The 27,796-nt window shown below is 40.5% G+C and overlaps 1 protein-coding gene across 1 annotated transcript; it reads right to left on the bottom strand.

Moving 5' to 3' along the window:
• On the bottom strand, window positions 1-26,957 carry LOC109622706 (extracellular serine/threonine protein kinase four-jointed). The gene has a single exon (XM_062850284.1). It carries the CDS (start codon window positions 24,310-24,312, stop codon window positions 22,582-22,584), a length of 1,731 nt encoding a protein of 576 aa, XP_062706268.1. The 5' UTR covers window positions 24,313-26,957; the 3' UTR covers window positions 1-22,581.
• Window positions 26,958-27,796: the final 839 nt, after the last annotated feature.

Genomic DNA, 27,796 nt, shown 5'->3' with positions numbered 1-27,796 from the left:
TTATCGATTCAATTTTCATATATTTATTAAATTTATCATAATAGCTACAAATGTACATCATTGGCAATATTTACAAATAATTTACACTACTCGACATCATACATACATTTCCATCACATTGGAACCGTTTCTTACGATACACTGTACAATTATTTTCAGTTCTATAGAGATTTCTTATTCTAGTTTGCGATATATTAGAAGGTCTTTATTACAACAGCGTTCTTTTTTTACACATCGTTTCGGTTTCTTACATAGCAATATAACAAATTTCGATACAAATTTTCAGCTCTTCTGAATTTGCTTAAACATAACATCTCTGTAGCAGTTTTCGATTGATTTCCTTAACTAGATCCGAAAAAACAGTACAACAAAATGCAATAATTTTGAACTAGAAACAACTACTACCGACTAGATCACAATTTAAATTCCAACAAACCGAAACTGGTTTTCTAATGCTTCTGCTCTGTGTTGACTTCATTTTTTTTGTTTTCATTTAGTTTTGTTTGAATTAGAGGGAGAAAATTTCCATTAAATCACTTACGGGATTTGACGGGCTACACGGTTGCGGAAACTATCAGTTAGGAAGGCTGAATGGATAAGGCCTGGTCGCACACTGCACTACAAAGCTACCCGGAAGTTCAACGCAAACGCAAACGATAAAAATTGCTGGCAGAAATTTGGGAAATTTATGCCGTCCGATTAGGCTCAAAGTGAGACGCAATGCAATGCTCTGGAAAGCGTGTGGCTCCTGCACAAGACGACGGCGCGCGACGGCTTGACAATCATCCCGTCGGCAAAGGTTCGTCGCTTGACTGCTGGAGAGCGGTGAAGTCTTTTGAGTTGTCGACGACTACGCGACCGCGACGGTGCGTCTTTCTTCGCAAGGCTTAGCTTTGAATTTTACGCGGGGTGCTTGCGATGCGAAGTCCCAGGCGTTATAGGGGGAGAAAGAGATTTTCAGGCGCAGTTTTTCGGAACGACGAATGTAACAACAGAATGTGTGTAGTCTGAGTCCAAAACCATGATACAACCAGAAAATGGAAGCCCATGAAAATCAACCTATATGGCTGAAAAAGTTGATCGTTGTTGCATTCATCATTCTAAAAAAAACTGCGTTTGTCTGATGTTTGCGACTGTGGCGTGCCTTCGTTTCGTATTTTTTGGTACAGATTTGTTCCTACTTTTTACAATTGTGTATAGCTACAATATGAAGAAATTACTGTTTTCGTTCAGCTTTGTTTCCGACCGATACTGCAAGCGAATGTGGCTGCAAAGGGTGGGCAACTGGCTTGGCTATCTCGACACAAAAAGGAAACGACTTTTGTGTGACTCTGTCGCTCGCTAATACTTTGTTTTTGTTTCAACATTTTTTTGTGTCTTGCTGTTCTCTGTTGTGGAGGGTCTCTTCGCGATGAACTACTTTATCTATTTACATGCTTGCGAGTGCTCCCCCTCTGGGCTGGAAGATAGGATTTTATGACCATGTTTGTACACGCTAAATCTTCTTCGCTTTCGGGTAGAGCTGAACCGGGGCCTTTGGTGCCTACTCTTCCCTATAACGTTTCCCTCGCTCAGCTCAAAGTCTAGAGTTCGTGGCTTCATGGCTGCATGGCAGTTGTCTACACTTTATGGTTTATTATTTATACGTTGTTCGGGTTCCTTTTGTTTGTGCTTCTTCCTCCCTTCTTCTCGCAGATAATTTCAAGATAAATTATATAATGTATAGTAGATCACATTTTAGTCAAACAGTCGTGGCTGAGGCTCTTTCGTCGTCATAGTCTTCTTCGTCACCCCCCAGAGTCTTCGTCTCCTTCTTTCGGCGCTCAGTTATGTTGTTGCCGTGATTTTGTGTACATATTTGCCTACAACCAAACCAAAACGGACCAGCAGCGACGGCCGGGACCGCCACTAACAGCATCCACATTTTTGCGCTTTTTGTTCCGTCTCTCTTTTTCAGGGAGATCCCAACAAACTGTGCTGTGCGCATGTGCGCCACAGGTTTTTTGTTACTTTTTTTTCCCTGCCGTGCTGAATCAGGGGAAAGGTAAACGTAAGGCGGGAACAGTCGTAAGTGTAGTACACACGGAATGGCATGTGCGGCTGCGCCGCTGAGAGCTGTCTTTACTGGATTAATTTTTCTGGAGTTTATCACTTTGGTTGTGCGCCGTTGGGGCTCTGTCGGATTGTTTGGCCAGCTGATATTGGTTAAGACGAGATGCTTCTTAGTTTTGATTTCTTTAGAGGAATTTGAGCATATACAAACTTAGTTCACAACTAATGAAAATAGCACGAAGCACAGTTTTCCGAATAAACTAGAAGAGGTCTTAGTCAAATAGACTAGAAGAGGTCAATTCTTGGTTGGAAACAATAGACGCATGAATCACGATTTGCACCAAGTGTACAAAGATGCGAATATTGTGAAACGTATAAAATACGGCAGCCTTCAGTGGGCTGGACATGTAGTGCGAATGTCAGAAGCAAGAATAGCGAAAACAATATTCAGCAGGGAATCAGGAAGAGGTCGGCGACTTTGTGGGCAGCCGCGAACGCGCTGGCTGCACTCGATTGAAAAAGATCTGCGGATCACGTTCGAGGAAACTGGAGTAACATCGCTCAAGACCGACGAAGATTGTGCTCTTCTATACGCTCGGTGTTGGAGTAAAGTTACTTTGTAGCCAACGAGTTATCAAGGTAGGTAGACTTTAAAAGGTTCTAAGAACCATTATAAAACCAAAATTAATGGTAGTATGTTTTATAACGGTTCTAAAAAGCTCTATAATTGGCCATCAAAATGTTAATTGGGCGTGTTATACGTACCTATGCATTCAAATTTGAATCGATATACGTGCATTGGCGTGACAATAATAACGGCTCGCGACCATAAAAAACAAAAATGATGATTTTGTAATAATGGTTTTGTAATGATTTCTTGCAGCTGTTTGGCCCTACAGCTGCGGCTTAACAGTAGCATTTCTATTGTAATCACACAATCAATTGCATTATATCAAAATGAACGATTCCCGCTTATGCGACTCTGTATGTACACTTTAACGAGTTGATTTTGTATTTATGGGAGTTTGCTCATACGCAAATATGCGTTAAACGGACATTACCAGAAGAAGTTCCAAAGGAAGTGTAGTCATCGTAGTACACAATCATGCAAATTCAATTGATATCCAGACAACAGATTTGCACGTATAATGGAATTAATGACCATGTTATACGCACTTTTTTGCGGTAAAGTTACATGCATAATATGCAGCAAAAGTGTCTTACACGTACAAAAGTATACGAGCATTGGCAAGTATCAGAAGGCCGGCTACATAGGCACGTTATCCTCCATTTGGGACATTTATGCCACTGTTGCGATGTAATATAGCATCTTATGCGACTTAACCTACCGTAACTCGCGCGGTTGGCTACCTGCGTCAGCACCACGCTAATGCCGAGTACATATAGCGAGATTTTTTAGCGTGTTGTACAGAATACAACAGCGCGATTGCTCGAGGGTTAATAATATTCGAAAAAGAAACAATTTTTGTTACATCAGTTTTGAACTACTGGCCTTTGAGATATCGAGCCACACTTTAAACTTAACATCAAAGAGTACTTACAAAACAAGTTATTTAATCATCATGACATTCTAACTCACTTCATTGTTTGAAATGCTTAAATGCACTTGGTTTGTCTGTGCGTGTTTGGCAGACTATCTGGACATTCAGACGACAAGGCGTAATTGCTCGTACAGTTTTCAATACCCCTTCCAAGCTAGCGCCACCCAAAAAATGATGACTTTGTAACCATGATGATGGCTTTTCACTTGGTTGAAGCTTTTGGCACTGCTTCCGCAGTTCAACAGCGCCGTTTATATTGTTATCACATCGCTCTATATCAACTTGAACGATTCTAACTTTTACGAGTTTGTATATGCTCTCTTACGAGTTCATTTTTACATTAATTCGATTTCATTCGTACATCAATTCAAGTTTAACTGACATAATAAGAAAAACACCAAATGAAGTCGTATAATCATCGAAGTACGCATGCGAATCCTTTTGACACTTTGCGAGTTCGCTCGCACACTTTTCCGATTCTCTAGGAACCTAAAAATAAGTGAAGTTCAGCACAATAAAATATCTGAATATCGATAACTATGATGTAGTCATACCTTATAAAAGTTAATTTGTATTCTTATATACGCACTTTTTTGCGGTAAAGTTACATGCATAATATGCAGCAAAAGTGTCTTACACGTACAAAAGTATACGAGCATTGGCAAGTATCAGAAGGCCGGCTACATAGGCACGTTATCCTCCATTTGGGACATTTATGCCACTGTTGCGATGTAATATAGCATCTTATGCGACTTAACCTACCGTAACTCGCGCGGTTGGCTACCTGCGTCAGCACCACGCTAATGCTGAGTACATATAGCGAGATTTTTTAGCGTGTTGTACAGAATACAACAGCGCGATTGCTCGAGGGTTAATAATATTCGAAAAAGAAACAATTTTTGTTACATCAGTTTTGAACTACTGGCCTTTGAGATATCGAGCCACACTTTAAACTTAACATCAAAGAGTACTTACAAAACAAGTTATTTAATCATCATGACATTCTAACTCACTTCATTGTTTGAAATGCTTAAATGCACTTGGTTTGTCTGTGCGTGTTTGGCAGACTATCTGGACATTCAGACGACAAGGCGTAATTGCTCGTACAGTTTTCAATACCCCTTCCAAGCTAGCGCCACCCAAAAAATGATGACTTTGTAACCATGATGATGGCTTTTCACTTGGTTGAAGCTTTTGGCACTGCTTCCGCAGTTCAACAGCGCCGTTTATATTGTTATCACATCGCTCTATATCAACTTGAACGATTCTAACTTTTACGAGTTTGTATATGCTCTCTTACGAGTTCATTTTTACATTAATTCGATTTCATTCGTACATCAATTCAAGTTTAACTGACATAATAAGAAAAACACCAAATGAAGTCGTATAATCATCGAAGTACGCATGCGAATCCTTTTGACACTTTGCGAGTTCGCTCGCACACTTTTCCGATTCTCTAGGAACCTAAAAATAAGTGAAGTTCAGCACAATAAAATATCTGAATATCGATAACTATGATGTAGTCATACCTTATAAAAGTTAATTTGTATTCTTATATGACTTTACCAGATACATCGTAATAAGTTCAAAAACCAACATCATATGCGATGAAAATTGTCCCTTTGCAGAACATTTATGCGATAGTAACTTAAAATAGTACTTTATACGATGTACTGCGAGCATCCCTATGCAATTCCTGGTTATCCAGGTACTCTGTGAGTTCGCTTACATACTTTTGTGAGTAAGTAATGTTCATGGAAATAAATAATTAGAATATCGTTTATTGCCTTGCAGTCTTACATGAGTTTATTTGTATGCTTATATGAGCTTTCTGGATTCATCGCAATAAGTACAAAAAATAACGGCATGTGCGATTAAAATTGTTCACCCACTGTTGATATTTTCGATAGTGATTCAAAATAGTACTTTATACGTTGTAGTGCGTGCATCCCTGCGTGACTCTTGGCTGTATACGTGATGGAAAAATACAAAATTCACAACATATAGGTAGAGTGCCTTTTGAGCTGTAATTTTATTAATTGTTTGGAACTAGTAAAGAATGTAGAACTAGTAGATCAACCAGGTACAGGAAATCTGTTTTAAGTCAATTTTAAGAATTCGAATGATACAAGCAATGAAACATTCGGTACTGGAAAGCCTACACAGGTAGGATAAAACGTGAATATTTCTGTGGCACATGATGCAAATAACTGTGGCGTGAGTCCATGATATATTGTGTACATTTTCATTAGGTGACTGTAGGACATAACCCCGAATGATGTACCCACAAACCTGTATGGAGAACAGCTCAGGGTAATAATCCAAGTGGTTGGTCATATTTTCAACAAAGATTTTCCTTCTTTGAGCATATGTTGTTCCTTCTGGTCTTACTACTAAGGAACTTTTTGGCATTCCGACTGCTAATGTGATCATCATTTATGTATCCGTCTTTCAAACAAATGCCATTCTTTCAAGTAATTTGTTAGCGTTGCAACTGGTAATACTTTTACTCAGAAGAACCAGTCACGGCCAGAAAGCCTTATTAATAAAGCTAATAATAATAGTGGTAATAGTTTGATCAATGATTTTTCCTTATTTTAAATCTGGGCTATTCTTTACATATGTAGCTCCCAGGAGTTTCATATACTTAAATATTCTCACAAAAATAGCGTTTATTTTCCACTAAATGTTTCGGTTCTAAAAAAGTAAAAAAAGCTTTCCTGCATTCGAGTAATCAAAATCTGTCAGACATCCCTAAAGGGAGATCTGAGTAAATTCACACAAAACTGATGTTACTGTGTAAAACCTATAAAAATCAAACATGTTGCTCGCTGCTACCATCTATGCAACGCATTGCTGCAGTAATTGCTCCCTGAAAGGCATTATTTGTGTTTGTCATTTGCACTCACGCGTTATGAATGCGATGGTGCGCCCTCTTCAAATAATTGCCAGTTAGGTTTCCTTCATGAAATGACAATTGAAAGGTTTTACACACATTTCGTATGCAAGCATAAACATCTGTTATCTGTGATAAATATAAGTAATGCCTGGAGGAATAGCTGTAGGAAATGTTGGAGAAACCCCTGAAGAAAATGACAAAATAATCTCTTGAGCAATTTCTAGAGCAATTTCCAAATGAATTAACGAGAAAATCCCTGAATAATATCTGAAGGAATCAATGAAGAAATTCAAACAGCAATTCCAGGAAACTTTTCTGGAAAGTTTTTAAATTTCTAAATGAAAGCACTTAAGGAATAATTACCAAGTTTTTGTGCAAAAAATATCCTGGAATTGAGTTTTTGAAGAAACTTTTGGAGGAATTCCCGCAGAAATTCCTAGAAAATTTCCTTAAGAAGTTCGAATGAAAAAATGCAAGCATGAACTTATGTAGCAAACTTTGAAGGAATTTCTTACATAATCCCGCACGACAAAAGTCTTGAATGTAGACAATTGGCTCCTTTAGCCGTGTTGAGATGATGCCATATTCTGAATCTGCATGCAAAACTGAGTCGAAATCCAAATTTTCATGAATTTTGGTGCCCGGGAACCTATTTAAAAATCAGTTTGAAATTTGTATGGGAGCGATTTGTCAAATCACCCCTCGTCGCATTTTGTAAAATCATAGTAGTTCAGAAAAAATGTGTTCTTTCGTATAAAATCGAAAAATCAATACATTTTTCTTAATTTAAAAACCCAATTTCACGGAATATTCCGAAAAATACAAAAAAAAACACCAATATCGACACCCAACCAAAAGAGGGAGGGTGCAGGGAATGTCCATCTGTTCATCTTTTAGTACAGCTATTCCCCATGGTGTATACAAAATGTTAGCTTAAAAGCTTGAAAAACCAATGAGATCTCGTTTTTTTTTTTTTTATTTGGCCGTCCTGCCATTTTTAGAATTAAGGATTCTCAGGACGAATTTCGCAAGAAATTTCTGAGGAAACGCGTGGACCAGTTTCAACATGAATCTTTTGAGAAATTTCTTGAGAATCTCGTAACAAAGTGCCAAGCAAAATTCCTGGTGTAATTCTCGAAAGAATCTCTGGAGGAATCACTGAAGAAATTTTCAAAGAAATCCATGAACAGGAATGCGTTTTGAAGAGGTCCTAAGAGGAACCTTTAGAGGAAAGCTTGCTTAAGCCTTTTTGATAAATCCTGCGAGAATCTTCTTTCGGTAAACATTTCAACAAATTTCTGACAAATCCTTAAAGAACCTTCAATGCATTGTTTGGTGGTGTCCCTGAAGGTAAACCTAGAGAATTGTGTAGAGATAAGTTCTTGTAAAACTCATAGAAGGAATTCCAGCAAGAATGTCCCTTCCGCGACAATTACTTTGGGGCTTACCAGTATATGGGGCACTAAAAGTTATCTGAGATGTTACAAGCTCTTAACATGATGTGGAGCTAAACCACCATCTTTATGATGTAATTTAATCACCTTTCAAAATTTCAGGATGAATAATAAATCAATCAAAACTCAAAGGAAGAAGTACTGCAAATTATTTGGAGATTGGCAGCATATCTTTCCAAAACTCCGAAATTAGTAAAAACCTAAACTTTGTCCATTTTTCAACTTCCAACTTTTTTTTCCTTCACCATCCTTATCGTCTTCCTCCTATACGGGATCCCGTCGTTCGCGTTGTTCCAATTCCCAAAACATTCCGATCCCACTCCGGGGAGGTCATTACAATCGGCAAAGCCCCCTAAATACCCACCATATCCCATCATCGGTCCGGGCACAGAGTACAGACAGACAACAAAGTCTCGACCCCAGCCAAGCCAGAGCATCCCAGCATCAGCACCCACAGAGAGCGCACCCGGGAAAGTTCTTATCTATTTGCCTTCAACCTAGCGTGATTCCTTTCGGTGTAGACCTCCGGAGAACAACCGGCACACCAAATGGACCCAGTCGCTAGTAGTAGGTACAGTGCGCTTCGAGGCAGCTTTTAGCTGAGCTCTAGCTGCGAGAGAGATAACCGTCGTCGTCGGCTCTGGTACAACTGAGCGAGCGAGCTTGGCACTGGCTAACCGTATGGAACCAGATCATAAAACGAAAACTCAAACAATAATCCACCACCTACCGGAATCATCAGCCAGCCAGCCCAGTGGTCCTTCTCTCCCCTGAACCCCGGACGCCTAACTTGTCGTGGTCGTAATTTTCCGTTTCTGTAGGTTTGGCAAATATGAGAGATTGGCTGCGGTGCACGGTGGGTTGGTTTAAGGAATATGTGGCATTCATGAGAAGAATGGAATTTTGAAATTTTATACGTTTCTCGTATGGGATATAAATCTTACTATGCCAGGCATCAGAGTAATATGCTCCGTAGTATAACCAACGTTTAATTGGTCTGACTTTTTTGCGTACAACAGAAACATGTGTTTAATAAACAAATTGAGATATGAATTTTGAAAAGAAATGCACGTGTTCCGGTAGGAATCGAACCCAGAACTCCCAATTCACTAGACGGGCACTATTTTCCTCCAAGCTACGGAGTCACATGACTATCTCCGTTCCCTGAAGGCACAGAACTGAACTCGATTCCACTATTAATGCTCGTGGTTTGTTCCTTTTCGCAATGCAAATCTCTTTCTAATACAATTAGATGAACATCTACACGTCTCTGTTGTGTGCCATGTGCATTCATGTCAGAGCAAGAGAGGAATTATTTTCGAAAATGGTCAAGTGGCTCCGTAGCTTGCAGGAGAGAAGCGCCCGTCAAGCGAATTGGGAGTCGTGGGTTCGAATCCCACCGGAGCACGTGGATTTCTTTTCGTAATTAAAATCTAATTTTTTTCATCAAACACATGTTTCTGTCAGGTCAGAGCAATCAAACGTTGTAATTTCCACTTGGCTTGGTTAGCCTGAGCAAAAATAGACAAATTGACATCCGCAATATTACCAATTATCATTTGTTTACAAAATACAACTGAAGTCGCGAACGTCTCCAAAGTGTTTGGTGCATAATCACTTGTTGTTTTCTCGAGACTATGCTCTAATCACAATGCTTAGAACAATTTTTATATTTTTAAATTGAGCTCTACAGATTTTGAAAATATGGAATTTACTAAAATTCTAGCATTTTACGTTACAGTCTACCAGTTTTTTTATTATTTTGCATAAATAGAAAATGAAGTTAACATGCTTCGACCATCTAAAACCTTTTTTTGCATCAGATTGATGAATATTGCGATGTTAGTGAGCACATGCCACAATCTTCAAAATTATAGCTAAATTAAAAAAATATATAAATATTTTTTACAATAAGAAAAAATAAACAATTTAAAAACTCTTACCCAGAAATTTTACCGAAATTTCGGTAAACCATTAAAGAGTCTCGGTGTCGAAATCTTGGTAAAAAGTTGGATTACAGTGGTCAAACTTTTAGTGAAAATAATTAAGTGAAAATAGTTGCTGAGGTCGACAATTTAATTTTAGTGTACATGACATGTTTCTACACTAAAATAATCATCAGCTTATGGAGTTCAAAAATACTGCAAAATATTAGGGTTCGGGAAGCCCCGAAAAAATTCCCCTTAATGTATTTCGGTATCGATTTTTTTTCTTTTTTTGAAAACATTTGCGATTTATTTTCAATGAGTATTTGCAGAACTTAAACCTATACTCAAACTTATATTGCAAAACAATATTTGTAAAAAACACAGTAGTTTCTGAAAATCATATTTTATTTATAGATAATATCAAAGTCAGCTTTGGAATCTGAACGAAAAAGTGTTTCAGAAATTTCGTCAGAAATGGATTCAATTTTATCATGAATTAAGATGAAAATCTTTCCATATATTTTTTTAAGATTTATGCCAGTAAAACTTTACCATACATTGACGTCAATTTAATCAGATGTATTTTTCTAAATTATTTTCAGAAATATCTTCATGAATACAATCAGTATACTGGAAAAGATTCTTCAAAGTTGACCTTTCAAAATTTAAGTGATCTCAAAACCCAATTCACATGGGTTCTGAAATAAAAAAAAACCTTTTCATATCTAATTTGAAAGAGCTCCTTCTTGAAATCCTCAAATTATCATTTTTTGAGCTTTGTTTTTATGTTTAAAATTAATTTTAAATATCTTTCGATTTTACCTTTTGATACCACGTTTTAGATCGGTATCCAAAAGTTCATTAAATTTGATATTTGTTCTGGAATTAATTAAAAAACCAGCCTCAAACAGAAGCGATGTTTGAATAACCTTTAGTTTAAAGTTCAACGAACTTCTTTGCAACTAACCAAAGTAACTCAACGATAACTTTCAAATATAGGCTGATTAGTTGTTTAGTTACGGCTTCTCTTTCTCAAGTAGCATTTTGAAGACCAATTACTTTTGTAGATATTTTGAGAACCGTAAATCAAATACCTTTCATTTCGGTTTTATGATGGTTTTAAGAATTTGAGGTTTGTACATATAGCATTAATTGAAAGGAAGTGAGTTGAAAATTCCCAGTGACTTACTAAAATTCCTCATTTTTCAGATTGTTACGAAGCTTCCCTGGTTGTCCCGACTGAATAGTTAACATGTCCTTTACGCAACGCTTTCAAAATTAACTGTAAACTCCCACAAAATCCTTATCAACTTTTACTGCAATGTTGCTTCGTTATTATGCTTCCGAAAGAGATAATCTGAACACCTCAGGTGTGTAAGTGCTGGTGGTTTGCTTGCAATCTGCAATTATCGCCATAAATGGCGCCTGCTACGTCAAAATTCTGATCAGTGCAATGTTCGGAAGAGGGAGACATTGATGATGCATTCGGTCGCCCACTACAGATCACGCATCTACAGTACTGCATCCGCGCGAATTCGCGCCAGAAAGGGCAGCACAGGTTCGCTATGGCTTGCGGATTGCCAGTTATGAAGCGCATATATCCAACCGTTTTAGGTACAAATCTCATGATCATTACCATAAATGTACATGAATGAAAGAAGAAATGAAGATACCCTCAGTAGCAAGAAAAAGCCGAATTATTCTCTCAAAATCCGTTATGTTAAACCTTCTGTTACAGTACATTGGCAATTTATGCTCAGAATTTGAAATTGAAAGAAAATATCTATTTTGACTGAGTCATGATGAGTAATTTCAGTCTAGAGAAGTTCCCATATGAATCCACTGAGTAATTTCTGAAAAAAACCCCCAAGGAAACCCCAGAGAAGTTTATGTTAAGTTATTTCTAGTGTTTTTTTTTTGTAAGTATTTCTAGTAATTTTTTGGTAAGTAATTTCTAGAACAACATTGGAGGATATCTCCGAAGAAATCACTGCTAGGATTCCAGTTGAAACTCCTTGTGAGAAATTCCTTATGTGTTCTGGGGAATATCGTGAGCAACTCCTATAGAAATTGAAGCAGAAACGACTTGAGAAATTCAAACATTAAATCCAAGAGAACTCCCACCGAAAATTTCTTAAAGAATTTCTGCAAGGATTCGGAAGAAAATCCAAGAGAAATTCCTAAGAATATATCCAGATATATTTCTGGAGGAATCCCAAAAGATCCTCCTCTCCTCTTCTTGGCGTAACGTCCTCAATGGGACTAAGCCTGCTTCTCAGCTTAGTGTTCTATGAGCACTTCCACAGTTATTAACCAAGAGCTTCCTCTGCCAATGACCATTTTGCATGTGTATATCATGTGGCAGGCAAGAAAATAGTCTATGCCCAAGGAAGTCAAGGAAATTTCCTTTACGAAAAGATCCTGGACTGACCGTGAATCGAACCCGTCACCCTCAGCATGGTCATGCTGAATTCCCGTGCGTTTACCGCCTCGGCTATATGGGCCCTTGTAATCCCAAAAGATATCTTCGGGAAATCCATAGGGAAAACCATAGGGTAACTGAGGAATTCTGCAGAAATTACCAGAATAATTTCAGGATGAAGTGCTTTAGTCCTGGATAAATAACTGAAGGCATCCTTAGAGTTTGTTTAAAAAAAATCTTCAGATGAATCTCCGGTAAAAATTACAGTAGATTTTTTTTAGGAAATGCATAGAGGAATTCCTTAAAGAATCCTTAGGAAAATCCCTATACAAGTTCCTGGATAAATAAACGGATTAATTTTAGGTGGAGGTTAGAGAAATCCCTGCATAAATTTCTGGATATATCACTTGAGGAGTTCCTACATAAATATCTGGAGAAAGCCCTGCAAGATTATCAGCAAGAACTTCTCGAGCATTTTCGGCAGGAGTTGCTGAAGGAATCCCAAGAAAGTTTTCAATAGATAAGGTATCACAGGAGGAAGACCTAGTAAATCTGAATAAACGTTTTTTGAAATTCCCGGAAGAACTTTTGTAAGAAGTCCTAGAGGTGTTGCTTTAGGAACACAAGTAGAATTTCTCGCAAAATCCTGGCATACATCACTGCCAGGATCGCAGCAAGAATGTCTTGAGGATTCCCACTATGAATTCCTGAAAAGTTTCCAATAGGAATTTTCAGTGTATTTCATAAGTAATCTAAGATAAAAAAAAGTTAAACCCTGGAAGAATAGCAGCAGCAATTCATGAAGAAATTCTAGCAGTTAATCTGCAAATTTCAGCATTAGCTTTCAGATGAATCTTTTCAGGTCTACCTCTGGAAAGAAGAAGCAAGTTATGCATTTTTCCATATTGGGACAATTTTCAGTAAAAGAAGTGATTACCTCAGTGGCACATATTTGAGAACGTCTTACTTATTAACACATTTACAGGGAACGATTGACAATTGTGTTGTTCCATTGGTAACTACACAGTTGAAATGTTAGATTATATATCTTGCACAGAAAGAAATTGCAAAAACTCCGCCGCACGTCACTCAAAATTTGAGAATGTGTCACTCCCTCCCCCCTTTTGTACGGGGTTTTCCTATACCTAATGCATTACTTGTCACACTTACCAGAACCCCTCTCTCCTCTATGCGTAATGTACTCAATGGATATCCTTTTGACGTAAATATTAGAACGTTTAAATTTTTATTTCATTTCATCCGATTTCACATTCAAGAATTTCTTGCGCGCAAAGTTGCAAGCAAGCTCCGCACTGTAGACAACCTGTGATTTTACAATCCGATGAAGAATTATGTGGAAAGCGATGGATGTCATTTTGTTACTGCGAACTCGAAGTAACACAAGAATCCCGTCATATCGCCCACATTTTCTATTAGATTTTAAATTTACAGCTTGCTTTCAGTATGAAGCTTGTATTCAGTATTTTGTACAAGAAACTCTTTAAAGTGAACTTTTATAAAATGAAATTTATCTGCTATTTTTTAAGTTGTTTGTACATCTCAGTAATGTTTGCTGGGTTGAAAAAAATAATCTATAATGCTTTGTCAGCAGTTTGAAACGATAAAACCTTGTTCATAAACATTGAATAGGATTGGGCGCTTAAGTTGTACGAATGTGTTAGTTTGTCAAACATATTTGGCCACATGCTGTCGAAAGACATCAACTGAACTAATATTGGTTTTAAAATGGCGATGCTGTGTGAAACACACTTTCATTTTCTTAGTTTAAAGGGGCTGACAAAATTGGAGGTAGACAAAATGGAGTCACCACTGTATTATTGCTGAAGATATAGGACAATGTAGCGCGAAAAAGTTTTATTGAAGAAGTTCAGTTATCCAAGTTAAGTGTAAAGTATTCCCAACATGGTATCATTGCATTCCAGTCCAGCTAATAGGTTCTCTTAAGCTAACTTTTACTTTTATTCAGCAGCTTTCACTTCTTGAAAGTTTTTTGGTGGGTATATCGCATTGGATTTTATTACGATTCCAATTAAGAGCAACTAGAATTTGTCAATCTGAGGCCTTTTCAATTTGCAAAATCTTACAGGAACATTGAACATCAAATCAGTTCCGCTTTACAAGATAACTTTAAAAATGAACATGAACCGTAGGTAATATTTGGTTCTCTCGAATAAAACGTGCGAAATTTACAACAAAGACAGCTTGAGAGTGTCGGGGACAGTGAACCTGACTTTTTCCCGCCACTTTTTCCCACCGTGCACTGTCAACCCGGGAAAAAAGTTGCCAGTCAAACGTTGCTGCCGCTGTTGCTGCTGCTAGTGGTAGTGCATGTGGTAGACCTCACCGTCAGAAGCCCCTCTCATCCAAGAGCCGAAGGGTCTCAGTCTCAGCAGAGCCAGCCGGCTTTAAAACAATTACATTGTGCACATACCATACATCCCCCGTCGCGTCATTCGTGCGTTCCCAACCCATTGCTCCTGCTTTGCATCCCTGGACCGGGTCCCGGGCCGGGCCGGGACCCGATCATCGGCCATCATCCTAACCACGACGACGACGCCGACGACGCGAGAGGAGAACCCTCCTCAGCAGAGCCTCAGTCAGTGTGTGGTGGTTCATGCTCGTGTTTTCTGTGGCCAGGGGTCGTCCCCCTCGCTCCACCCATCATCATCTCCCAACAACAGGCCACACGAAAATGTGAGCGCATGTAGCAGCATGAGTATTGAACTTTACTGCGCGGGGTGACCGTCTCCGTTCGGTAGAAGGGAACGCGACCGGTGCGGTGGTGGTGCTGCCTGCCACACGGATGAGAGCTGTGTGCGATATTTTTTATGCTTCATGAAATTTTTCGCCTTCTCCCCCGTCGGCATGCAATCGGGGTCCGCGGTCGGTTGGTTTGGTGGGCTCAATTCGAGGGGGTTCAGCGGATGGTTCGGTTTGTTCGGGAATAGGTTGTTGGTAGGTAGGTAGCAGTGGCGCGCGCAGACAGGTGACGGGCGATTATAGACACTGGTCCTGTTGGTTGATGGATGATGCGGCGATATGGTGGAGAGTGGGAAGGGAAGTGGTTTCGGTAGAGCTAGACACAGAGCGGACTAACGTCAGCAACCGCCCGCCCGTTCAAGTTAGTTGATACTGTGATTTTGTTGTGCAAATCTTGCGGAGCCCGGAGATCACGCGATTGGTTTCTTTCGAGGGAAAGGTATTTTGGGCGCACGTGAAAATTTCTGAGTCAGCTCAAATTAGTGTGACCTTGTTATGTATGAAGCAGACAACCGAAATGACGCTGTTGGAAAAAATATACATTTTAAGTATATCGGGGATTCTGTAGAAAATCATACAAAATTAGTAGGACATGTGACTAAATTTATGCAGAAGTTTCAACAAAGCTCATATGTAGCGTCTTGAGCTGCTTGAAAACTACTTAAGAGCATATCGAAACTTGATTGGATCTTTCAAGTTTCCATAAGTTGATTGCAATACCTTGAAGTTCCGTTAAAATATAGTTTTTAAAAGAAGTTTTACAAGAAGAAAAATTTGAAAGGAAGGTACACTTAAAATAACTTATCAATGAATATGAAGTTCAAATAAAAAAAAATACTGATATTTGAAACAGTTGCTACTAAGTGAGAGCACTACATAGCGAACATAGCATAATCTGAACCAACTTTAAGGTGGTATACTACATGTTTGCACAATTGAATAGTTTGAAGTCAATTTTGCCTTGTCAAGTGTCTACAGCAGCGCAGCGGTACATCAGTTTGCTTGCAATTTGCTGAGAAGAGAAGAAGGAGGAGTAGCTCTTTATTTTTTATTATTCAATCACTTAACCACCAGCACCAAGATCGACATAGGTGCACAGATCAAGAAGGCGAGGGCTGCTTTTGCGAGTTAAGGAAATGTATGGAAAAACAACCAGATTAGTCGACGCACCAAAATCCGAATTTTCCTCGAACGTGAAGACACTGGCGTATTAGTGAAACCTGGTGTGTATCAGTGGAGAACACTCAACGGCTGCAGGTCTTCATCAATAGATGCCTGCGGTTTATAAATCGTGCATGGTGGTCACACAATTGGCTCTCCAACGTGAAGCTCCATCGTCGATGTCATCAAAAGCCGATAGCGACAGAAATTCGGGAGCGAAAGTGGAGGTGGGTCGGCCACACTCTACGTAGGGGTGGAAACGAATCTGCAAACAAGCGTTAGACTGGAACCCAGTAGGACATCGCAGATAGTCGAAACAAATTACATTCATCTTTTCATTTATACAAAAAGATTGAAATTGGTGATATTCAAATTAAAATAAATTCTAATTTTCAAAATTATAGAACTCAATGTTCAGGTAAGTCTTAAAAAATGTTCTACAGAACATTTTGTAAGACACGGTAGAGAAATTAACATGTAATTAGGTTTCAGACATTACAGTCGTTAATAAAAGTTCACGACTTTCGTTTTAATTTGTAACGTTTTATTAGGCCGTTACAAATATTTATTTCACTTTTTGTCCCACCAGCCTTTGGCTGGTCGAGGGGGGGGGGATAAAAATAATAAAACATTTAATCTGAAAAATATTAAAAACACATCGGATTTGTTAAAGAATTTTTAGCAAAACACGTAATTTTAATAAATATTTTTTATCTGCCCCCTCAAAATGCAAAATCCAGCCAAAAAATTTTGAAGGGGGGGAGACAAAAAGTGAAAAATAAATTTGTATCAGCCTTATGTAATGATTTTTGTTTTATTTTATTTGGTTTTCAATAAAAAAAACACGTTTCAAGCAACAATTTTTTAATAGCTGAAAATATTTTTTCAATAGTGGGTATAGTTTTCAATTTTTCAATGGCTTTTGTTCCTAATCAATTTTTGTCCCCCTGCCCCTCCTTGTACACGATGAGAGGTCTCGAACATAAAAGAAAAATAATATTTGGTCGGTCTTAGTTTTTACAAACATTCATTCGGAATAACATTTTTGTTTGTTGTTAAGTTTATCAGTTAATGTCATTTTAACTTCGAACCATTTCAAACAACCCAAATGATTAGTTGAAACAACAAATATTTTTATTGATAATTTGCTGTCCCGACAGACGTAGTTTTGCCATTTTGGTTGTAGTTGTTTGACAACTGTTGCGTTCTTTGCAGTCTCACTCCCCCTGGGTGGTCACGTGGTTTATGGATGTCCCCTAAAAACTGTGAATGTGCATAATGTACGAAATTCATGAAGCTGAGAAAAAAATCAACTCTTTTTTATATATTTATAGACATTTAAGATGCACAATGCTAATAATGAACAAAAATAAATTCTTTGTAATTATGCAACTTATTTCTATCTGCACTAGTATAGAAAAGAAGGTAGTATAGAAAATTACGATGCCGAAATATGACACTTTATATTATACAACCTGTCATAGTTCCATAATGCGGTAGCTTTATATAGCTTACAGCATAAGTTCCCAAACTTTCGGTTAAGCGATTCCCCTCGCCGTCATGATGTACTTTCCGTGACCCACCGGCAAAAATAAATCACGAAATAAAATCAAATTTCTAATTTGTAAATCGGCCAAAATGTAATTAATGGAACAATAAGCAAATCAAATATGCATTTTCTCTTGTATGTTGGACCTTGGTGATTGTAGTTACAGCATGTATTTTGAAAAAAAAAAATCGCGTCAAATCTCTATCGAATTCAGCAGGAGTTGCTGAGTGCAATAAGGTTTGCAAAATCTTTCACGACAATAGAGAAAAAAGTCCCTAAAAGTCAAAACCAATTTTTTTACAATCATATCTACCTTGAACTGGTGCTGCCGTGACTCTTCTCTGACATGTGTAATGAAACCATTAGTGAATTTCTAGTATAGTTCTTGATGCAATTGAGTGAAGGTATTGTCAAGACTCTCGGTTCGTATCTGAAGTTATTTGCGGGTTTTCAGATTCTTTACAGATCCTCAAAAAAAGTTTGCCAGAGATTAACCTTTGATTATTATTGATGGTATGCTTTCCCAAAAACAACATATTTTTGATAAAATTCTTGTGCAACTAAAATATTTTAGATTGCGCTAAAGATTGTCTTGATAGTGGCGACGTGGATGGAGGATAAATGTCTGGAAACACCTGTTTAAACAACTCTATACCCCCGACCTCTCTCAAATGTACGAATACATACATTGTAACTTCGTATACGAAAAATTCAGCATATACAAATATGTATTTGAAGTTTCGTGTCAAAATTTGACCTCAATTCATCAAAGCTAGCTAACCATAGTTACAGCATCTCAAAGTTATCAATTTCGAATGAAAACCAGCGTTTGGCTGATCAATTTTGCACTACAATGTAACTATAACTGGAGTCGACGCTACTAATTTTGGGCGCATCTACATTTGAGAAAGCATATTTCTAAGTTATTGCCACAACCCAAACTTCTATAGCACGATAATATCTGAGTAGTTTTTCAATCAAATCAGCTATTTTTGGAAGATTAAAGGTTCAAGTTAGAACCTGGGATGTGTTTTGAAAACGCTTGTCACGTTTTATTTCGTCTCCGCGTGTGGTTCAACCGACTAAACAGTTAACATTTAATACGAAAGGGCATCTTTTTCCTTTATTTTGACACCTAAAATCAATTACAAACAGATTTTTAAATCACATTTTGACAGTTGGGCAACTGCTTGACAACTTGACGTTTTGAAATGTTCTGCCATCATTTTTTCTATCGCGTCCGTATTTTTCGATTTCGTGTTATAAACTCACCTATGTTGAACTTTCTAATAAACAATGAAACGCGGGATAATGAAAATAAAATCGATAGGAACACTCAGCCACGAATAGTGTACATCAAGGTACACTGAAACGTTCCGGAACCTAGCATGCGTGCCAAATATGGTGTTGTTAATGGCTGATTGTAACAGTTTTTGAGAATCATTTCAAGCGAATCAGTTTGGCTGATCAAAGGGATGGCGTATTGCGCTCTGGAATTGATTAATTTGGTGAGTTCGTTCTGATTTGAACTGTATAGTTGGACATCACAATCTCGATTGTGATGCTCGTTATCATTCCTTCTGATATTTTTACACTTAAATAAACATATTATATCATACGTACTTAGGGATGGGATAACTTAACTTTTTTTCTCGTTTTTGAGAGCGAGTACCGGCGCCTAAGTCTAGGCTTTCAAGCCTAGGCATAAGGGTTAAATTTTCATGTCCAATTCCAGGAAAAAGAGCATCGACGGAGTGACATTAACTTTCTTAGCAAAGTCACTCCCAACGTATTTAATTCATATTTATACTAAATACTATTATTGTGACAATAATATCCACAGCAAGACGCTGCACAGTAAGATTGGTCACTTCAATTATTGAATTGCATCGCCGATGTACTGCAAGCATTGATATTGACATGAAAAGTGTTAGAAGTAGTCAATTCAATCTTTTTTCAGGATTCTATTTACATTTTTTACACATACATGTATGTGTAAGTGTAGACTAGACTAATTTTTAAGTTAGGACCTGTCATACACAAAAAAACAACTGGAAAGCAATGCAACCGGTTAAAATAGGTTCGGTCCATTCGTGACCATACTCATAAAGGACCTTGTCGGGTATTTTCAAAAAGTCTCTCAGGTAATTAACAATCCAGAAAATGTAGTATGTCGAGCTTTCCACTACGATTGTAGGATTAGAGAATAGTGATTTCTGATTTGAATTATAAAAAAGTTAAAACGATGCAGCCCACATGTATCATCGAATAAAAAAGTGAACTCATACAGTAGGCAACATTTCGATAGCAGGCATTTGAACAATGTTCAGATAGATTCTCTTAAAATACCTAAGGACTCCACGTAGGTGTTCGCAAATAGTTCTCCGTGAGACAACAGGTCTGCAAACCCCTTTAAACGTGTGTCTACACAGTAATACCAATCCTAAAATGAATCCAATTCCCGAAACGGTACAAGATCTGTTCAGAATGTTAATTTCATTGACATCGGCGAGTATGCAACTTCTAGTTGCCTTTACACGATGCAAAGAATATAATATGAACAAAGATCTCAGTCAGTGATAGTTGCACAACAAAAGTTTGCTGAATGAACAACGTGGATTTTTTTATGTAATTTTCTAAATTTCGATAATGGATGCAAAACATAATTTATTCAGCTAGCGCAGTGTGCTATTGCAATCCAATAGGCTAAGAAGCTATTCGTCAAATAATAAAAAAGGAAAATACAGCTAAAACTAAAAAAAGTCACAAAAAATAAAATCTGGTAATTAACTGAACCCTTCCACATGCATTCTGCTTTAAGCTTTGAATTTGATTCAGGTTTTTCCTGTTCATTTTGTAGAATGAAACCATATTTGAATGAAATTGAAGAATGAATCAATATTTGAAAACCTATTGGTAAGACACATTTAGCACAATTCATGAATCTTCTTAAATTTTGCAAACATTTCAGAATACAAAAATCAGTTTACCAACCAAACATTTACAACCAACAAGTTTTAAGAAGTAATACCAAGTCCAGAGAATATACTGAAGAATTGAAAATTCCTGAACTGACATTATCTACACAGTAAGAATAAACAATTTAGTTTTCAAGAATATACATTCAGGTTTTCACAAACCAGTCCAATGAATGGAAGGTCCTTAGGGCAGTGGTATGAAGTCTCATAGGCAAATAGTATATCTCTATTGTAAATTAGGCAACCGCTGTTAAGGAAAATCATATCTAGTAATTCATTAAAGTTTTGTCAATTCAATATAACAATTTACAATCTAATATGAATAAACCATCAATTAAACTGGTACTGCGTCCCAGTATCCGATACAATAGACCTATGTGCCAGATGTATCAATCAACTGAATATTCGTAAGCCGTTTCTATAGCCCAAATGAACAGAATAACCAGCAAAGCAAGCATTTTACTAATAGATTGTTAGCCAAAAGCAATCATCCAAAACTATCGATTCCTCAAAACGACATGTGTGTAAATCGGCATTTTCTCATCCCCGATTCCGCCATACAGTGCACCAAACAATCTCCGTTCGCACCATTCATCTCCATTCACCGCCACATTCAATTACGGTGTTCACCCAATCCGAGCTGGGTGGGAATCGGCAGCCGGAGAGGCCTCGACGTTCAGTCAAATAAAATTTGCCGTCGAAAATTATGGATAATCATCCTGCTTCGGTCCAAAGACCCAAACAATGCACATATTTCTAATCACCAAGCCACCCCACTTTCCAAAAAAAGCGCTTACAACCGAATCTGTTATTCCGCTGTCCGAATGCCACCAGCTGCGCTGAAATTTGCCTCTCCGATAACCAGAGATCGAAGTCGACCCTCAACAGAGTCTCATCACAATTCCCATCAGCAGGGCCAAACAGAAGCTGTCTTAAGAGCCCCGAACGGACAGCGCTCACCAGCCGTCATCGTCGTCATTTAAGTCGTCCGTCGTCCTCAACTTGTTCGTCGTCGTCGTCGCCAATTATTGGCGCCTTCATCCGTTTTCCCTCCCCGAGTTGCAACAATTTCTATAAATATACAATATTTTCCTCTAGCACTCCACAGATAGGTACCTACTGTATCTCTTTCGCTCTCTCTCATTTCATCCCTCACCGTCGTCGTTTTGCTTTCTTCCATTCTGAGCTCTAAAAACTATTTTATATTGTCTTTCAATCTCTCTCTTTGTCTTTCGCGTTCGCCCTTTTCCGCACTCTTCAGTGACTTGACTTCCTCCCTTGAACCTGACTTGATCTGTGAGCGCTCGAAATCGCGATAAGTCCCCTAAATCTCCTGGCCCTTCGAAACATTAAAAAACAAAACAACAACAAACAAAAACTTACAAGCAACACACAGAGTATCGTCGATTCCTCGAGGTCACCTGGACACACCGCTCTCGACCAGGGGGGTGGCACCGCCCGCCTTCTCGCTTTGGTTCTGGGATCCCCGGACCCCAGCGGCAGGACAGTTGTAGGAGTTGAAGCGCGACAACAGATAAACAAAAATAAATCTGTGTACAAACGAAACAACAAAACGGCTCACTAAACAAACGATGCTTTCTCCGGTGTGGAAGGGGCACCTCTCACCGCTGGAACCGGACGAGACACGAAGAAAGGGATCCCGCAGCTATACAGAAACTTTCCTGAACACGACCAGCGTCTCCGCACCTCCGACATCCGCATCGCCGTTTGCTCGCATCTCCGTACTGCTGCTGTTGCTGCCTTGGAACCGCTGCAACATGGGCACGGGCGCGGGCTATCGGTTGGAGAAAATTTCACGACATTTTTGCACTTGACCTAACACTCGATCAATCCTATCGACTAGTATCTTGACGGATTTCTCCGGCAGCGGTGGCAGCACGTCCCGTATCTTGGCCGTCGTGGTCCGCTCGAACAGTTCGTTCAGCCGCCGGCCAACGTTGTTGTCCCGCAAGTGCTGCAGGGCGGCGATCGTCGATCGCCGAAAGACGCACAAATTGTCCAGCAGAAGCCCATGGTAGGCTTCGTACTTTTTGAGTAACCGGTAGCCGTGCAGCAGACCGGACTCGTTGTCCAGGAACACCAGCAGCTGCGAGTCACTCTGGCGGGCCAGGTTGTGCGCTGGAGCAGCCATGATGTCGGCATTCCACTGGAAGTTGTACAGGTTGTTTACTACCCGATCGAGATTGGCTATCAGGTAGTCGAAGACAATAAGGTCCGACCACTGGGCCAGTTCAACCAGGCGCTTGAGGACGGAATCGCCCAGGGGAGCTCCCGGTGGCCGGATGGGTTGCAGCTCGGGGGGCTGTGTGGCACCGAGGTGATCCAGGAGGGTTTTGGGTGGTTTGGGTAGATCAAGTCCCTCGGTGATGTTCCTTATATCTAGTTTGTTGAGATGTCGTTCTAGAGGCTGGAAAGGTTTGGGAATTCCGGCTGGTTCAAGGTTTCCAATCCATTTAGTTATGACGACCGGTTTGGTGGACTTCCACTGAGAGTTGGAAATGTCGTCCGTTACCGAGGACCATAATTTGGTTTCCATGTCGATGATTGATGCTGCGCTTGGTGCGAGGTTTGTGATGTTTAGCAGCTGACCTAGATAGAAGCTGAATAGTTCACCTTGAATTTGGTCGGTGTTTTGGCGATATCGCGCACAGGCTCGGGTGCCATCGCGGAAAACTACCATGCGGTTCTGCATTCTCCCGCAGCCCACTTCTAAGTGATCGACTTCAGCGTTTTGGAGATAGCGGGTCCAGGAGTCACTTTGCCGTTTTCCGAAGCCACCGGGTAGGGCATTTTCGACCGTAGATCCCCAATAGATGTCATTCAGAATGACACCGTCCGGATCTTCCGAGTCTTGTTGGTCGAAATTTTGACTGACGATGTCGATCACCGGTCCATCCGGATTATCGTCCTCTGGTTTGCCGGAGGAAAGGATCTGATCGATGATCGATGGCTGAGATAGTTTCTTTTCGGGACCCTTGTGGAACAGACCATCAGCTGTTCGACGAACTGTATACTCCTTGATGTAACGATCCTCAGGATCGAATTTTTTGATCACCATTGTATCCTTGTCGTCACGTTGGTCAATGTGGAATGCATGCCGAAATACATCTTCGGCTTTCAGCTTCTCTTCCGCGATAAAGGACACCGAATTATATGAATCCTTCCCCCGAAGATCATCGATCGTTGGAAAATGGGGTAGCTTATGTGGCAAGTGCTCGAACCTTCCGAGAGGTAGATGTCCAGATTCATCGCTGTCTATACTAGCGCCACCACTTCCTCCTCCACTTCCACCAGTATCACCCGATCCTTTCGTCACCGCTTGTGACATTCCAATTAGTGGCACAAACACGCCAAGTGCCAGCCCCAGGGAAAACGCAGCCATAACGCTCAATAAACAGGCCTGCCGTTGAAATGCACGTCGTCGTCTCGCTGTGATTGACATTGTATCACTATCACGATCTTGATCACAACTTCCACCGGCTTCCACGGTACGAACGTCAAACATTTTGCGCGGCCCTCGCTCTGGTCCTCGTTTGCGCTCTCTGTCGCCTATGCTGATGCTGCTAGGCTGGAAACACGATCGTAGAGCAGCAGCCTCCTCGAAGATGCCGAATGCTGCAGCTGTCTCGATTTATAATTGATTTATTCGAGTGATAAACTTTTTACAATCCTATTAAACCTCTTCGCTTGTTACACACTTGTTGACGCGGATAGGATGGTCACTACACGATGCTGGTTGGCCGATCGCCGATATGGTCCATCGCAAACTTTTCCGCCGAGTGTTATTATGATATGTTTTGAAAAATTACACATTATTAGAGATTCTTATTGATGGTATTCCCCCTTGCCCCAAGTGCAATTTATGGAGCTGCTTGTTCTCGTTCTTACTTGGTACACTCCTCCGCGACTCACGATCACTCTTTGCCCCCAAGATCATATATAGATTATCACAATTTTGTGGTTATTACTATCGCAATTATGGTTCACAACAGATTTGTTTTTTTCTCGGCAAGCAAACTTTTAACCTTTTCTCTGCCTCTTCTCCACAGCTTCTTCGCAGAGATCTTTTCTTCTCGGGCAAAACTCGGGTTTCACGTTTGTTTTCAGCTTATTTCAGCTCTTTTTATCTTTTCTTACACCCACAACTTCTTCCCAGTTAAAAGAATTTTTCGCTTATCTCTCTTCTTCGCTTGAACTTCACCTCTCGATCGGAACCGGAGAATTCTTCGCATTTGCCGTAGAACGAATTACTGCGTATGGTTTGTCTTCGGTTGGTCAGCACTAGAAACCCAACAAGGGCGATCAAAATTGTACAAGTTTCAGTACTTGAACTTCACTGGAATCTCTTCTTGAACTCTAATAACAACCGGTCGATGGAAAAATGAAAACTTTTCTTCGTCAAATTCTTCGCCCAGTTCACATCTCAAATTACCGAACTGCCGTCGGACGTGGTCGTCTTTGCCTTCGTCGTCGATTGCTCCACTCAACACTTTCCATATGTTTAATTATTCATAAAAGACACCACATTGGCTCTCTCCCTGTGGCTTGGTCCGGAGCTGATCTTGGGCTTTGCGTCACCGTGCCTCCGCCGGTCCTTGGTGGCGGCCGTTTTTCGAAAACATCTCTCTGTTTTGTGCGCGCTGTCCCGGGGTAGCTCTTTTGAAACTATCTCGTTTTCATATTTTTTAGTTCGTTCGTCCGTCCGTCCGGCCGCTTCTCCTTTTCGAAAGCCCTTTTTCGCTTGTTGGACCAAACTCTGGACGAGCGTGCGCGCGCGCCTTTCCAGGTCTCGTAGAAGTGCGACGGGCCTTGGATGGGTTTTGGCTTCTCTCGCCTTATCTGCCCGTCGACTTTTCAAGCTGCTTTTCAACTCTTGGCCTGTCTATCTCCGCCTGCTCTCTGTCTCTCCTCAGGTGGCGGATTTTTAAACGACTTTTAAGTACGCCACCTCGTCTCTACCACGGCGGCGAATCTCGTGTTACACTTTCCTCAGCCAAAAAATAATCCTCTGCACCGAAGAAGAAGGCACAGACAAAACCCGAAATCTTCTTAACCCGAGGACTGAGATTTTCAACAATTAACTGTTATCATCGCTGTTTGCGCCCTTCTCGTTTCTACGCTCACTCACGATCTTCCGATTTTCACCAGCAAAAACAACTCCCCGTCGCAGAGTCCACAATTGATTGTTCTCGGAGTATGAACTTTCCGAAAAAAACAAAACCCAAACAAAAGTCAAATCCAAACACGATCACGATCAATACTTGCGAGAGTCTTCGTTGCTCCGGAAAAGATCGGTAATCCACCGCTCGGAAACTACACAATCACACACCATCCGCGGAGGACTCTTAGCAGATCGTCGCGTCCTACCGACGACGAAGTCCGATTCGCTGATTTATTTGACACCCGCTGCTGGTACACCAACGGGGGCGAAACTACTGCTCTGTCCCTCAAATTCAAGTGATCAACACTCGCGAAGCGCGAACGAAAAGATGGACTACTCGTAACGAAATCTTCAGCAAGACTGGTGAGTTCTGGAGTCTAGCTGGATCGTTTCGACTATACCTTCTGTAGCTCAGAGCACACTCTCCGGTACTGCACACACAACACCCATACACGCTCACTCGGGATCCAGGAAACCTGCCCAACAGGTCTTTTACAGTTGCTCTCTTTCTCGCTCACCTCAAATCACGCACCAACACATCCCTCTGGTGGTGCAATTTCGCGAGAGCGAGAGAGAGCTTTTGATCCCCGCCAATCCCCACACCACCTGTACCACGCTCAACCGTTGCGTGTGGCTTGAATGAAAATGATCACTGAAAGAGCTCGCTCACGCTGCTGGCTGGCGCAGAAGTTCGCTCCCACACTATTAATAACAATAATCGAGCTCACGCAATATGCGCGACTGAGCAATGATCGCGCACATCTCCCACGGAAATCAGCTTTCTCTCGCATCGTTCTCTCGGAATCCGCGATCGAAGAGCCACTACTGTGGATGTGTGCGGGTCAGCCACCACAACCCCGTGTGGAATGAAAGAATTCTTTTCAGAAAACCAAGTGCTGCCCAGTGAGAGCGCAACGAGCGTAAACAAATATAATATGGAATAATGAGAATTTTGATGGTGTGAGCAGGGTCCGATGAACGGCCACGGTTTCACCGATCACCTGACCAGAGGGGCGGAGGACGGTGTGCGTGCGGCGCGCAGGGTGATCAGAAGAAAATATGATAAGTGTGCAAGAATTAGGAGAGGCTTCAAATTATGCTTCTTTGCTGGAGTAGTGCTGTTGGTTTCTCTTTCTGAATTCCCTACGTCCGTCGATCGTCGCGGTCTCCGCCGTCATCGGCGGCGCGATCGTTGCTTTCGCGCACTGACTGTGCGCTTTGGGCTCTTTTTGGGCTATTTCTCCGTGCTTTTCGGTTCTGGACCAGCCAGGCCATGGCAGCAGCATACCTATACCTACCCTTATTGTGTGCGTGGACTGTGTGGAGGAGCATAACGCCGAATGTAGAGTGTGTAAAGTCATCATGATCATCGCCGACGGTCGGTCGGTCGGTTGGTCGGCTGGTTGCGATCGCTTTGGTTTGGATGGTTGGGTTGGTTGATCGGTCAGCGCAACAGCAGCGCGGTGGTGCTGGGCCATGGGCGGTTGATTGACCCGAAGATTCAGGGAGTGTTTGGAATATTTTCTGGAGCTGATCGGTTCGGTGATCGGAAAGACCCAGTCGGCCCAGCGTCATTAGTTTAACTGAATGGTCTAATAGTTTGCTAATTGGAAGGGGGCATCCGTCGTAGTTTCAGCCGTCGTCGTCGTTGTAGTCGCTGTAGTCGTTTTCGTCATCATCCGAATCGTCGTCATCGAGGGCTTGCTGGATGCTTGTTGCTGGATGCCAGAGGCGCGTTGGCGTTTTGCGGCATGTGTGGACCACAGAAAGAGAATTTCGGTTAACGAGGGGAGGGTTTGATTGTTTTGTTGCTTTCTTAGCACCTAGT

The sequence above is a fragment of the Aedes albopictus genome, chromosome 2, assembly GCF_035046485.1.
Source record: "Aedes albopictus strain Foshan chromosome 2, AalbF5, whole genome shotgun sequence".
Taxonomy (NCBI): Eukaryota; Metazoa; Arthropoda; class Insecta; order Diptera; family Culicidae; genus Aedes; species Aedes albopictus.
Note: the sequence above shows the minus strand (reverse complement) of the source record. Positions and strands in the feature narration are given on the sequence as shown.

Excerpts from the sequence above, each read along its gene's own strand:
- LOC109622706 (XM_062850284.1), bottom strand. The coding sequence starts at position 24,312 with ATGTTTGACGTTCGTACCGTGGAAGCCGGTGGAAGTTGTGATCAAGAT.